Source organism: Ahaetulla prasina, chromosome 5 (assembly GCF_028640845.1).
Source record: "Ahaetulla prasina isolate Xishuangbanna chromosome 5, ASM2864084v1, whole genome shotgun sequence".
Classification (NCBI taxonomy): domain Eukaryota; kingdom Metazoa; phylum Chordata; class Lepidosauria; order Squamata; family Colubridae; genus Ahaetulla; species Ahaetulla prasina.
Window position 1 is genome coordinate 55,444,696 of NC_080543.1, and position 14,876 is coordinate 55,459,571.

Below are 14,876 nucleotides of genomic sequence, written 5' to 3' on the forward strand. Positions count from 1 at the left end.
TCACCTTCTGTTATAATCTTATAGGCACTGAATTATTGTTCTTGTACAAAAATCAATCAAAATATTCTTTTTAGGATAGGAAAAATGTAAACATACTTTTATAGATTTCTGATTGACTTTAAAGTTACCACGACTCAGTTTCTGCAGGGCACGGTTTGCATCTTGTCTCTGTACCATTACAATATAAGCACATCCTCTTGGGGGGATCATCTATTTTCAACAAAGAAATATTAAATTACTTTACAAGAATAATATATGTTATTTAAAATGTATTGTGATTTTAAATTGTACCTAAAATTATTATTAATAACGGGGCCAGTTTGGTTTGCTGTAGTAGTTAAGGAATCAGGCTAAAAATCAAATGACCATGAATTCTAGTTCTTCCTTAGGCATGAAGCTCACTTCATGACCTTGGGCCATCCACTTTCTGTAAATCCTAAGAAAAAGGCAATGGCACTTTGAAAATCTTGCCAAGAAAATTGTAGAAACTTATCCAGGTAAGTTGCTAGGAATCTAGATTGACTCAAAGGCACGAAATAATAAATAACTAAATTAAACTATAAAGGCAAAATTCAAGGAAACTATAAAATTGAATGTTACTTATTTTTCATATTTTTTTCTTTTATTAATGTACTAGTAATAGTCCTATGTCACAGAAAAGTCTAAAGTTTCAAATGAAATGTTAACTTGCTTTTTATTGCTAGGTTGTTGGGTTTTTGTTGTTGTTTTGTTTTGTTTTGTTTTTTTTGAGACTGACACTCACATTTATAGATTCAATTAGACCAAACTCTTCCAGGAGACTTCCAACATCCTGCTGTGTTGTTCGTTTATCCAGCTGTCCTACCCAAAGAGTTGTACTGCAAACTAAGAGAGAAATATATTTGAATGGACTTAAATATTAAAATGAACATTATTTCAAATGTATACAAATCTTTTTTAAATGTACATCACAAATATTATAGCAATTTTGTTAAAAAGTTATAATTAGATAAAAATGTAAAGTAAAATAATAAAGGAAAAATAAAGAGAAACAGAAAGAATAACATAAAAGAAAAAAAATGAAATGACTTCCCTCTTCATTACCGTTAAGTATAAGTAATTTTAATAGCTTATTCTTCTTAACCTTTTCTTTTAAAATACAAAAAATAATCTATTCTTCCCATGTCCATCTCTTATCCATAAACAAATTCTTAACGCCTCATTGTTTCAGGCCTGATCAGCAAGTCCATTAAGGGGTGCAAGGCACTTCTGCTTTGAGCATAGTGGCTGGGTGCAAAAGGCAAAATGTTGGTGCAGGGAACTGGGACAGAAGGCAGCTGTGTAAAATGCGTAATTCTGGGGCTGGGTGAAGAGCAGCTAAAAAGGCACAGTGGGGAGGGAGGGAAGATGGACAAGTGGAGGGAACTGAAGCGCCCCTGTGGATGTAAAATGCAGGCAGTCTGCCAGGTGCCCAAATTTTGATCATGTGACTGCAGGGCCTCTGCATCAGCAACATTTCAAATGGAGCTGAATGAATGTTTGTAAGTTGAGGAATATCTCTATCCACCTGTGCTCTGGTCAGTTGTTCCTCATGATGGGACCACAGGAGAACAGTGTCCCATGGATTTGAGCACCAGGAGATAAAAGGAACAGCCATTATGCTTGTAGCTCTGGCAGAACCTTTTAAAGCAGTGGTCACCAACTGGTGGTCCATGGACCACTGGTGGTCTGTGAGAAAATTTCGGTGGTCCACAGAAAAATTATTTGCATTTTTTATATTGCACTATTATTTATTTTATTTATTTAATTAATTAAATTTTTATACCGTCCTTCTCCCGAAGGACTCAGGGCGGTTCACAGCCAAATAAAACAACGATAAATAAATACAGACTAAAATCAATAATTAAAAAACTTATTAAATATGGCCCCAATTTAAAATGCATTTAAAACAATAAAACCCACTTTAAAATTTAAAATTGAATAACAGAACTTCTAAAAATTCTATGCCGGTCCTGCGCGGAAAAATAAATACATCTTCAACTTGCGGCGGAAGGTCCGAAGGTCAGGAAGTTGACGAAGTCCTGGGGGAAGTTCGTTCCAGAGGGTGGGAGCCCCCACAGAGAAGGCCCTTCCCCTGGGGGCTGCCAGCCGACATTGCTTGGCTGACGGCACCCTGAGGAGTCCCTCTCTGTGAGAGCGCACGGGTTGGTGGGAGGCAAATGGCGGCAGTAGGCGGTCCCGTAAGTAACCCAGTCCTAAGCCACTAAATCAGGGGTCCCCAAACTATGGCCCCTGGACCGGATACGTGCAATGAACTGTGTTGCTGCAGTGAGTCTCCCTCTTCGGGGTCTTTTTGTGTGGGTTGGAGGGGGGCAGAAATACTGACTTGGGGTCTGCTTTGACCTCCTGGTGAGTGGCTTTGGGCAAAGGGCTGGAGGGAAGTACCTCTGGTGGAGAAGAGTCAGAGGGCCTTGTTTCAGTGGGACTGGATCATGGCCTGGAATTGGACGACCATTTCAGCCCATTGAGCCTCCAGGCGCCGGTACCTGGCCTTGTACTCCCTCAGGTCTTCCCTCTGCTTGGAAAACCTATGCTCGTAGTCCTCAGTGAGGTGCTTCGGCTGAGCCTCCTTCTTGGTCAAATCCAATTTGAACTGAGCTGTTTTGCCAACTCTTTCTCATGGTGGCTGCTTAGCTCCAGCAACGGCTTCCCGTTGAAGCCCTAAGGAACCCAGGCGAGCAGACGAGAAGTGGCAAGTAGAGGCTGGCAAGGCGTCCCACAATGTGAACGACATCGAGTTGGCCACCCCCATCCAGTCACATGACCACCTTGCCATGCCAGCCAGTTATTAGGCAGATCATATTAGTGATCCACAGGATTTAAAATTACGAATTTAGTGGTCCCTGCGGTCCAAAAGGTTGGTGACCCCTGTTTTAAAGGACATAGATTCACTAACTTCACTTTCAATTCCAGAAATTATTTATTTGCTACTTTAAGGCTATCAAATGCCTTCAGAACAAGTCTGAAAAGCAACCTGTTGAATTTAAGTTTATTCAAAACAAAAAAATAAAATAACAATAAGCTTAAGAATTTAATGAGTTTGAAATAAGTGGCAAAAGGCTAAATAAGCTTTTGAGTTAAGAAAGTTATAAACAAATTAATGGTTCAGATAAATATGAAATATTCAGACTTGTACTATAAGATTTTGAGAATAATTATATAGCCATTCATGGGAAGACAATTATTCTTTCTATCCTAAGTGATAACAAAGTGGAGACTATGATTTCGTGCAGAAAAGAAAAAGTGAAAGACTAAAAACCTGCATTTTGTTTTTAGTTAGTATTGGGATTTATAAAATCACACAAAACATTGTTACGCTTAAAATACTTCAGGAAATTTTTGAAGAACGGAGTCAAAAATTAGCAGCTACAATGTTAGTAATGGTGTCTGTTTCTATAGACAGGCTATATCCAAAACATATTAAATACTAAATGAGAAATGTCAAACAAATCTGCATGATGTAGAAATATTAGAACCAGAAATACTGGATAATTTTTTTTAAAAAAATTGTAGGTTACAAGGTAAGAGAAGGCAGCTAAAGTGGAAACTTAAGTGACAAGCCAAAAGAATGGCCAGGATTAGCACTTTCTAGTGAATGTACAAAAGTTACATAAAGCTTTGAAAATTAACATAGAAATACAAACCAAGAAAATGACCTCAATAATGATTTTTTAATGTGATTTACAAAAGAGGAAGCTAAAGCCTTGAAGAAGCCTTTGGTATGGGAGACAGAAAAGTTGAAAAGACATTAAATACTTCAACATTTGAAGAAATTAAAAGATTGTTGAAGTAAAAAAGGAGAAATATAAAATTGATTTGTTTGACCAAAGATTGGGTATTTTTCTATAAAGCTCTGTTAAATCTTTATAGACAGTCTATGGGACTCAAAAGTTGACAATTTATGAATCTGCATGTAGATAAAGGACAAATTATGGGAAGAAGAGATATTTATTTGTAATCTTATAGAGGGTGAAAAGTTACTAAGTTTGTTTATACTCATGTGATAAAGATTGGAAATCACTTCTTCAAGTATCTCTTTCTTTCTTTGCATCTCCCTCTCTCCCCAAGTTTAGTTTATATATATATATTTTAATTTACATTTATATCCCACCCTTCTCTGAAGACTCAGGGCGGCTTACAGTGTGTAAGGCAATAGTCTCATTCCATTTGTATATTTACAAAGTCAACTTATTGCCCCCCCCAACAATCTGGGTCTTCATTTTACCTACCTTATAAAGGATGGAAGGCTGAGTCAACCTTGGGCCTGATGGGATTCGAGCCTGCAGTAATTGCAGGCTGCTGTGTTTTAATAACAGGCTATCTTACAGCCTGAGCCACCACGGCCACCATTTGCTTTTTCTATTGTAATCAAAATCCTTAATAAAAAATATTTCAAAAAATACTCACCACTAACTGTTTCTGGTTTGATTGGAGGAAGACCTTTTACTCTGCGTTCTCTCTCCCTCTCCCTCTCGCGTCTTTCCTGGGACCGTGACCTAGGAGAATGACGGCGCTTGTCCCGGGATCGGGATCGAGAACGACGATGCCGTGATCTTCGAGTTCGAGAACCAGATCGTGATCTTCTTCTTTTGGGTGATCTAGTATAAAAAAGAAATGTATGTGGTAATTTAGATACTGAGAGGGTTCATTCCTATCTTTTCCATTTGTACAGCTGATCTCAGTCATTCACTGTGAGTTTGCTTTTAATGTGCCAAAAGGAAATGACATTTCAAAAATGGGCCATTCTACATGTATAGATGAACAGGGAAATTTAAAAAAAATCTCATGTTTTTCCCCCGGTTTTTTTAAGGATATTCAACAATGCAGAAAAAATATTGGACAAATAACTCAAAATCACTGTTCAAGAGTACTGGTAATTCTCCATCAGACTTCAAGACAGCTGAAATTATCAAATAATAAAGTATATAAATTGGAAGTTCTTTCACAGCTATCTTTGTGGAGTTTTTTTAATCTTTCCTCACTTTAATTTTTCCCCCTCTTCTTTAATAGGCATTTATTAAAGAATAAACCTTTCATTACATTTTTTCTTCTGTATTGTTCATATAACAGTAAGAATATCAATAATCACCATGATTCGTTTATTAATTTGTGTAAGTGGTAGCAGAGAAAGTCTATAATGCTCAACAACTGCTGATTAGGGATTTAGCAATTTTATTTTTATTTTTACTGGTAGTCCTCTTTTAACTATTGTTAAAGGCAAGGGTGCAACACATCTACAGTCACATGATTGCAATCTGAGTACTTGGCAACCTGTTCCCAATTACAACTGGATGTCAAGCACCCCATAATCGTGTGCTCACCCTCTGCAATCTTCTTTGACTGCTCCCCAGATAGTCAAAAGGAAAGCTGGCATGGAAAGATGCAAGCTGTTGCAACTTGCCAAGAGGCTTCCTAAAAAAGCTTTGTGATGAAAGATTTCAAAAGGTGAAAGCCAACCAAGCACAGAGCTAAAGTCTCTCCTCTTGTCTCTTTCTCTGTGCTATAGAGCTGCAAGGTGCTCACAGGCACAGAAGGATTTTACTTCTGGGCATTTGCTTAACAACTTATGAGCTCATTTAATGACTGCAACCAAGAGTGCTAGGATCTTTGTCATTGTGTGAAACTGTCACATGATGCCTTACTTAACTACCACTTCATTCAACAACTGAGATTTCATCATGATTGTGGTCATTAAAGAAAGATACATTTATTATTTTTTTCCTCATTTTTAGATACAATCTATGTATGGTATGGATGAACATAACATGCGGCTTTTTTGTTACTTGTGGTTTTCTATATTAATAACATCAATGGCAATGCTCTGTAATTTGGAATATTAAAGGATTAGGATCTCCTGCTAAATGTAGATAAATCTTAACTAAGTAGAAAAGGATAGAAATCAAAAAAATCTATAGCCACAATATCAGTTATTTCTGTGAGATCACAAATACATCAAGAATTAACAGTGAGATTGTCATGCATTCAGATGGCTTTTGGATCAACAGTCAGTCTCCATCTTTCTTTAATTCAGTCTCAACCTATTTCTTTTCCCCTCAGACCCTTCAAATTTCACACTGCCCAACCTGCATTGGACAGACATGAACTGATGCTATTGTACCCCAAACCACTGATGGTGTCTCCCAACAGCTTTATGTAGATGTTAAGATATTTATCTTAAGCTCCTATTATTTGTTATATGTGATCTAGATACCATTTCTGCTTTTTGAGGCTCCAAAAGTTTTGGAGAAATTATTTGTGAATCCTAAATCAATAACTCTTTTTAGTTGAAGAAACTTTATGAAATTGATCCTACTTATTTATGTAACTTTTAAAGTAAGTAATTTGAATGTCCTGTCCTAATACACTTACAGAAGTTTAACATAAAAACACTTTTCTACTATTTTAAAATGAGATTTGGGCTACAAAAAGTTTTACTTCCTATAAACTGACAGCTTAGAAAATGCTTGTTATAATCCTGCTGTTATGCTGTTATGCTGTTTTATAATCCTTAAAAGATGGAATATTAACTCTTATGGTATGACATATCATAATTCTGGTCATTAGTATGACTCCATATCTATTATTGTATGTTAAAAATACTAGGTTCTTCTTAGCTATATCTTTTTTATAAACTGTCAAATTAACAGGAATTGTTTAGGGAAGGGATACCAGGCGTGCTGATTCCTTAAAAATCATTATGCAACATTGGAAGAAGAAATCTATATCTAATTGACAACAATGGATGAATGAATTAGGCTTTATGAATTAAGTCTTTTTTAAAAAAGAAAAAAGATGACCTTCAAGTAATAAAATGAAAATTTTAGGGGTTATTTCCTGTAATGTCTATGTCTTTTTATTGCTAGAGTCATACATTTCATGGCTTTATATGCTTAATGCTGTCCTGTGCATTTGCGTTTTTAGTACTACTTTCCACAACTGTTTTTACGAATTATTTAAAAATTATTCTCCCTTCCATTTAAACCTGGGTTATAAAAACTAAAGCCTAGCCTTCTACAGTATATCAGTTATGTCAATTCACTTATTTAAAATACTATTAATTATAAAGCACTCCTACCTTGATGCTGATCTAGATCTCGACTTTCTGTTCTCATGTCTTTTTCCTTCTTGAGTTGGATGTTGATCCACTTCCAGTTCCTTAAACAATCAGCAAGGATTTATGATCAGTGATACTCTTTTCAGATCAGTATCAACTTTGAAACTAGAGTTACTGTTCGAATTACACAGGTTTTCATCTCTGTTCCTTTAATTATGTTGAATACACACACACACACACAACAAACCTAAAATATAATCATGTTACAGAGTCACAAAGCTACATATGATTTATATTAAAAATGTTTTAGTAGTAGAATGTATGGAGATAAATGTAAACAAAAAAAAAAAATTCTCAGTCATCCAAGTAACCCAAAGATGCTTTTCAAGAGGCAACTGGACTTCATGTTTTTTCTTTGAAGACATTTTGCTTCTCATCCAAGAAGCTTCTTTATCTCTGACTGGATGATGGGAAATGGAAGGATTTATTCTCCTTGCAGACAGCTGGTCATTTGCAATCTTTGAGAGAGTTGTTGAGGTCACCTGGCAATGTCCTCAGGGTCACCTGAGTAGTGCAAATGGATGTGAAGCCTTCTTGAAACCGTTGCAAGGACTGTGTTGTGGACTGAAGATAGAGGATGTCGTATCCCTCCCTTTCTATTGAGGGAGGGCTGTTCAATTCTAACATAGATGACCTCTTTGACCCTTTCAAACCAGCAGTCCTCTCTGGACTTTGCTGTCTTCAAAAGAATGACCTTTGTCTTTTAAATACAGATGTTAGTAGTAGAATTAATACATGGACAGTAAATTCCATTGAGCTCCTTGGAATTTATTTCTTAGTAAGAAAGCACAGGATTATGTATAAGATTATGAATAGCAAATAAAAATTAGTAAAAAGTTATCAAATATTTTCTCATAAATACTTTTTAACACCAGTAGCTGAGTAAAATATAAGATTAACATTGATGGTCCTTATACAGTATAACTTGAACACATTTGTTTTACAAAAAATATATATACAAAAATAAAAAAATACATAAGACATCAATAAACAATAACAAGCTAAACAAAGAAAAATAAAAAAAAATTCTACTTCCCATTTTGGAACAGTTTTTTTCTCTGTAATTATAAAAATGTTGCCTGACCAATTGAGCAAGATGGAATTTAATATTCACTGCAATGAAAATGACATTGGCAAAGAGATTTCTGGTCTCACTTCTATCAATGTATGTTGGACAAATGCATATGTATTTATTCTGATTTCTTACCTAAGTACTTTATAACCAGAATAAATTTGCTTACTATTTCCCTTCCAACTTAGTTTATTGGTACAGATTTCATTAAAGATCTATTGATCTATGATCGAAAAACATACTGATTTAAAGGAATGGGCTTCCCATTCTAGATCTTCAGAATTTGCAAGCAGTTTGTTTGTCAGAGGGAAGGTCATCCTCTTTATTACATTCTTCTGCAATTTCAAATCACTAGCATTGAATACTGTGTATTTAATTCCTCAACTTTAAAATCTAAAATATGTAACTTGCAACCAAAAATCTCATTTGAAAAATCAATGCATGTAATTTAAAATTAGTAAATGAAATATACTGTAAGGGAATCTGGTAAGCAGTACAGTAGCATTTTCTTGAAACAATATATAGCATTAAGCCTAAAATATTGGGTATAAATAGCTCTTTACCTGCTGATGTGCTTTCTGTAAATGTGATTCACTTTGTGCTGGAAAAGAAGATTGAAAAGGCTGCTGCACCTGAGGTGAAGACTGTATAACTTGTTGACCTATAGGAGTAAACTGTGGTGTAGGCAGAAGTCCATAACTAGGCATCTGTCCATTTGGAGGGAGGGGTACCTTGCACAAGAAGAATGCATAGGTAAGCAGTAGAAGAATCTGAATAGTGTTTCCTAGAAACCAAACCCTCTCAATTTTGAAAAAATAAGAATTAATCCAATGGAAATGTTTCCATTACCTGGTGAAGCATTGCATCCTGTTGCATTCCCAGCATTCTCTGCTGAAACTGATCTATATTTGGAAGCTGAGGATAAACTGGTTGTTGTAAGCCTTCACCTGGAAATCCACTAAGGTATAAAAAAAAATTCAATAGGATGTCAATAATACAGTATTTTGTATAGTTGTTTAAAACACCATCAGTGTTCTTCCCATGAGAACAGTTTTCAATTGATTGCATATTCCCCTCTCCATTTTAACTACGATTTCCATTTTGCTCTTCTCCATTTGTCATTTTTTGGGGTCAAAATTAAGATTGTGAATTTGCATTTCAGTTAAGAGTATAAATATTCAACTGGAACTGAATAATTTTTCAACAAGCTAATACTTATATACCAAAATATTACAGTATAAAGTACTAATAAAAATTCAAAATAGTTATGCAAATCACCTATGAACTTTAAATTTCTATATTATCTTCTTGATATTAATATTGGCTTATGGCTGACAAAACAAAACAAAACAAAACAAAACGTACAATGTTGGTTGAGAGAGTGAAGGAGAAGGTGTGGCCTCTTCTTTTTTTATATCTTCTACTGCTTCTGGTTCATCATCATAGTCAAAGCGATCCAACAGCTTCTGAAACATATTACATTGAGCCAACTCTATTTTCTTCCATAAGAATAGAACAATAAACAAAACATGTTACTGATGATGTAAGTTTTTGTAAGTATTTTTCAGATGTACAATTAAGAAAGCAGTCCCTATCCTCAAACTATATGGCGTTTTATGGGGTTGGTCCCATAAAACCAGTTGTACCACAGTCTTGTCCCCTTGTCTCCTCCTTAATCTTAAAAAAAAAGATTAATATGTAGAACAGCAAAGCTGAAATAGTTTAGTTGAAATTAGAAATCCAATTAAGTATTAATTGTTTAAAATCAAACCTAGCCAGTAAATCTGCCAGAACTAGCTTTAATTCTCTCTTCTACTTTTTCCAGACATTTCAACAATTTTAAGAAGAGCATTCTTATCTAGGCCAAAGGTTAGATAAAGCACAAATCAGAGCTAAATCATGGTTTGCATCATTTCAAATATTAGAGTCAGTATCAACTGCTAATCTGCAACAGGACTGCTATATGCACACCTGAAATTAATGCAACAAGCAGGTAATTTATAAGACTCACTTTTTAAAAAAATGAACCACAGGACTGTATTATTGTTTCAGAAAGCACAACAATTTTCCATATAGCCAGGACAAACTAAAAACCTATAACGCTCCATAAATATCCCAACATTATGGTTTACCAAAAAACAGAAATGGAAGATGGAATTTTTGCATGCATATGAAAGAAGGAAATGCAAGGAGATGCCTTCAGGCTTGTTCTCACAGTACTAAACTACAGTTTGTCATGGATTTCCCCTGAAACAAGATATTTGGGTAATTCCTTTTCAAGTAGAAGAAAAATACTACCTTATCAAAAGATGTTTTTTGTTCTGGTATTTGGAAATCATGCTTTTGTTCTGATGGCTGTGTTGTCGTGGTCTGCAGCTGAGCTGTGATAGCTTGAACCTGAGCCATTACATTATTATCTATTACTGGAGACTGAGGTTTGGGAGGTTGCTGAAAAGTCTGGAGAATCTGTTGGAGCTATCAGATTAAAATTGCAACTGTTAATATAATTTAAGGATAGGGATAGCAGAGACATTGTTTAGGCACTATAAAATTTGGAGCACTTCCAATGTGGACGGAACTAATACATTATTCTCTCCTGCTTGAGAATTAATCTCCTAAAACAGCTCCCCTTTGCTTCTCATTACTAGGAACTGTTTTTTATGTAAAAACCAAAGAGGGGCCCTTTGGCTAACCCAAATTATGGAATATAAGGAGATCCAGAAGATACTACCCTTGGTTTTATTTCAGTATCATTTAAGACCTAGCTTTGAATCTATACTTTTATTTGAAAATGAATTAAAGCTTTTTCAATATGGATTATATATTGTCACTTATTTAATTTCTTAACTTATTTATTGGTTGAATTCCTCTCTGAGATCTATCAATATTGAGCAAGCCAAAAATAATTGAATAAAATGAAATGTATTTCAATTACACTAGTCATGATTTTTTTTACTATAATAAAAGATAGTTGATCTTGTGACTATGCATCTACCTTGCAGACTACAACATGGTGTAAAAGTTAGAATAGGCATAATAGCATTTTGCCATGGAAACACTGCAACATACCATGATTGCTTTTAGAGGAATGCAATGGCATGGACTGCTATTGGGATGGACTACTATAGGGAAAATGAAAAATACAGTTTCCTACATGTGCTAGAACATTTGATATTCTCCTCAGAGAGCAAGCATAGACTAACTGCATGGCTAAACAGTTTTTTACTCTTCTGCTGATATGAATTACAGCAGAAAACCAAATTTCACTTTTTATCAATGTAATTCACAAGTTTCCATGATAGTTTTAAAAATATATAACAGAAGACATAGTTTGCCTTAAATAATATTTTCTTTAAAAAGTATTTTTTTTTAAAAAAAAACACCTTTGCTTACCTGCTGTCCTTGTGTTGTTTGAAACAACTGAGCAACTGCAGCAAATGCATCAGAACTGGGCAGCTGTGGCACAGCAGGTACTGAATTAGCACCAACCTGTGGTGGTTCAGATGGAATTGTAGCAGATTGTGGGGAACCTATAAAATATATTTAAATCTTAAATACAATTTAAGATTTTGAAGTGCTCCCATATATAAACTACTTTATACTTCAATGTATTATTCTAAACTAAATGATGAATTCTAGATCCTCCACAGTATGATCCAAAAGTAGTTTTGACCTCCTGCAGCAAGGTTCTTTAAGTTGGAGTGAATATGTCCTTTATATACGTCTCACAACCATGAAGAGATTCTGCATTCCCCCAATACAGTCTATTGTATTCTGTATAATCTGTATTCTACTTAAGGATCATATAATGTATAAGGCTCACATCATAACACATGACTAATCATGACTCACTGGAGAAGAGCCTAATGCTGGGAAAGATTGAGGGCAAAAGAAGAAGGGCACTTGTCATCGGCGGCTGGATGTTCTGCCGCTTTATCCTTCAGTGGCATGACTCAGCAGCATGGTTTCTACGATTCCACCCATCTATTGGTAGAGGGCGGCGTCCATTCCGGTGGGGTATGGAATGGTATGGATTGTCGCCTGGTACCATTGGAAACATCTGGGATCGTTTGTCTGCGTTATGGCCGCACTTATCATCAGCGGCTGGCGGCTGGATTGTTTACCGGACTATTTTCAGCGGCACCAGAGACATTGGACACAGGTAGCTTGGACATTTTGGACATTTTGGAATTTAGAATTTTAGCTGACTCCTATATATACCATCTTTTGACATCTGCGGCTGAAAACTTTTTTCCTGTCCCCGGTATTTATTTATTTATTTATGGCATCAATCTTGGACGGCCTTGGACCTGATCATGGGCGGCACCAGCGGGCAAAAACTTTTGCTGTATCCATTATGGGCAGTTCTGAATGGCGGAATCCATCAGCCAAACCTCCATCTTATTTATTGCCCTTACCGGGCATTTGGCCCTGGTTTGTGACTGTCCTGACTTTGTCCACAGGCTACGATAACATCAAGTGGCTAGGGAACACCTTTTTTTCCCCACTGTTATTTAATCTTTTAGCATGAAATATTCGTCCGCTGACCTTCTCCGACTGCGAGGTTCCCCCGCCTCGCAGGAATGGCCCTCTGGGTTATCGAGGGCCGGCCTTAACGAGGGGTCTTGGGACCCGGAGAGGTGGCATGCGAGGAAGAAGAATCTGTGGGGTTTTTTAAATCGTTTTTTAAACAAGGGTTTTTTAAGGGGGGGGAGGGATTCGACGGGTGGGGGTGAGAACCCGTCGGGGAGGGATCCAGCCCCTGTGCTAGTTCGCGACACCATTCCATCTTGTCTGAAGGCAGGGGGGGAGGACGTTCCAGGTTTAGAGGGATGTTCGATCTGTACGGTAAGTGGGAGAGGCAGATATGGCGGGGGGGAGGGGCCGTACCAAGTGGTGGGAGCACGCGTTCGATGTCTCAAAGCGATCGCGTGCTCCGGCCCCTCAGTCCCTACCTGCCTCGGGTGGCCATGATCCTCAGAGCTTGGATCTTCGGCTGATGTTATGTAATGCCCGGTCCGTGGCTAATAAAGCTCCCCTGATCTGCGATCTTATTCAGGGGGAGTCCGCGGACCTTATGGGTATTACGGAGACCTGGTTGGGCCCGGAGGGGGGGGTGCCCCTTGTTGAGTTGTGCCCTCCAGGTTTCCGAGCATTTCATCAGCCGAGGGCCCAAGGTAGGGGTGGGGGGGTGGCGGTTGTTATTAAGGAAGATCTAGAGCCGAGGGAGGCCACTGTTCCTCAGATTGCCGGCTGTGAATCCCTCTATGTGAGGTGGGGCTATAGGAATCAGTTGGGCTTGTTGATCGCGTACCTGGCTCCTTGCTGCGTGATCACAGCCCTGCCCGAGCTGTTGGAGGTACTGGCTGCTGTGGCCGTTGAGATCCCCAGACTTATAGTCATGGGGGATTTCAACTTGCCATCAGCTGGCTTGTCATCGACGGCAGCTCGGGAGTTCCAGGCTTCCATGACGGCCTTGGACCTGATTCGAGTAAATGATGGCCCTACGCACATGGGGGGAGGCATGCTGGATCTGATTTATATCTCTGGACAGTGGTTAAATGATCTGGTATTAGACGATTTAGTAACAGAACCAATGTCATGGTCGGATCATTTTCTCCTTCGCCTAGACTTCCGAACCGCCATTCACCACCGCAGGGAGACGGAACCTATACGGTGGTTCCGTCCCAGGCGCCTGATGGACCCTGAGAGGTTCCAGACGGAGCTTGGGCCATTCCCTGAGGATCTGGCCCACGGCACGACTGAGGAACTGGTCGTGGCCTGGGAGCGGGCTGCGGCCGGGGCCCTGGACCGTGTCGCGCCTTTGCGGCCTCTGACCCGGCGTAGGTCTCGTCCGGCCCCTTGGTTCTCCGAGGGGCTGAGGGAGATGAAACGCCGGAGAAGACGCCTAGAGAGCACCTGGAGGTCCAGTCGCTCTGGAGCTGGTCGGGCACTAGTTAGGACCTATTCTAGGACCTACCTAGTGGCAATGAGGGAAGCGAGGCGCCCACGCCCACCCTCATTGCGTCGGCAGATAACCGCCCGGCCGCCCTGTTTGGTGACCCGCCTCTCCTACATCAGGAGGTGCGGATGACCCTTGCAGGGACGAGCCGAGGAGTTTAGTGGTTATCTATACGATAAAATCGCTCAGCTGAGGGACGGTCTGGACCGAATTTGGGATGATCCAAGCGAGGGAGAGGAGGCACGTCTTGTTGAGCACATTTGGGATGAGTTTGACCCTGTAGCTCCCGAGGACGTGGACAGGTTGTTGGGGAGGCTTCACGGCACGACATGTTTACTGGACCCGTGTCCTTCCTGGCTGGTACTGGCCACTCAGGAGGTGACACGAGGCTGGCTCCAGAGGATTATCAACGCTTTGTTGGATGGGGTTTTCCTGCCGCCTTGAAAGAGGCGGTGGTGAGACCCTCCTTAAGAAGCCCTCTTTGGACCCAGCTATTTTGGGTAATTATCGTCCGGTCTCCAACCTTCGCTTTGTTGCGAAGGTTGTAGAGAGTGCCGTGGCGCGACAGCTCCCCCGGCACCTGGATGAAGATGTCTATCTGGACCCGTTCCAGTCCGGCTTCCGACCCGGATACAGCACGGAGACAGCTTTGGTCGCATTGGTGGATGATCTCTGGAGGGCCAGGGACA

The 14,876-nt window shown here is 38.9% G+C and overlaps 1 protein-coding gene across 5 annotated transcripts in view; it reads right to left on the reverse strand.

Moving 5' to 3' along the window:
* The window catches only part of SCAF4 (SR-related CTD associated factor 4), a 63,658-nt gene that overhangs the window by 21,211 nt on the left and 27,571 nt on the right, over positions 1–14,876 (reverse strand). For 3 of the 5 annotated variants that reach the window (XM_058184699.1, XM_058184695.1, XM_058184697.1), the window contains 9 exons: positions 11,619–11,755; positions 10,524–10,700; positions 9,591–9,691; positions 9,075–9,183; positions 8,789–8,956; positions 7,115–7,194; positions 4,447–4,637; positions 764–864; positions 97–210 (listed from right to left, as the gene is read on the reverse strand). In XM_058184699.1, the coding sequence (XP_058040682.1) occupies positions 97–210; positions 764–864; positions 4,447–4,637; positions 7,115–7,194; positions 8,789–8,956; positions 9,075–9,183; positions 9,591–9,691; positions 10,524–10,700; positions 11,619–11,755 (1,178 nt within the window). The remainder of the gene's footprint in view (positions 1–96; positions 211–763; positions 865–4,446; positions 4,638–7,114; positions 7,195–8,788; positions 8,957–9,074; positions 9,184–9,590; positions 9,692–10,523; positions 10,701–11,618; positions 11,756–14,876) is intronic. The other 2 variants (XM_058184696.1, XM_058184698.1) reach the window with 2 other exon arrangements.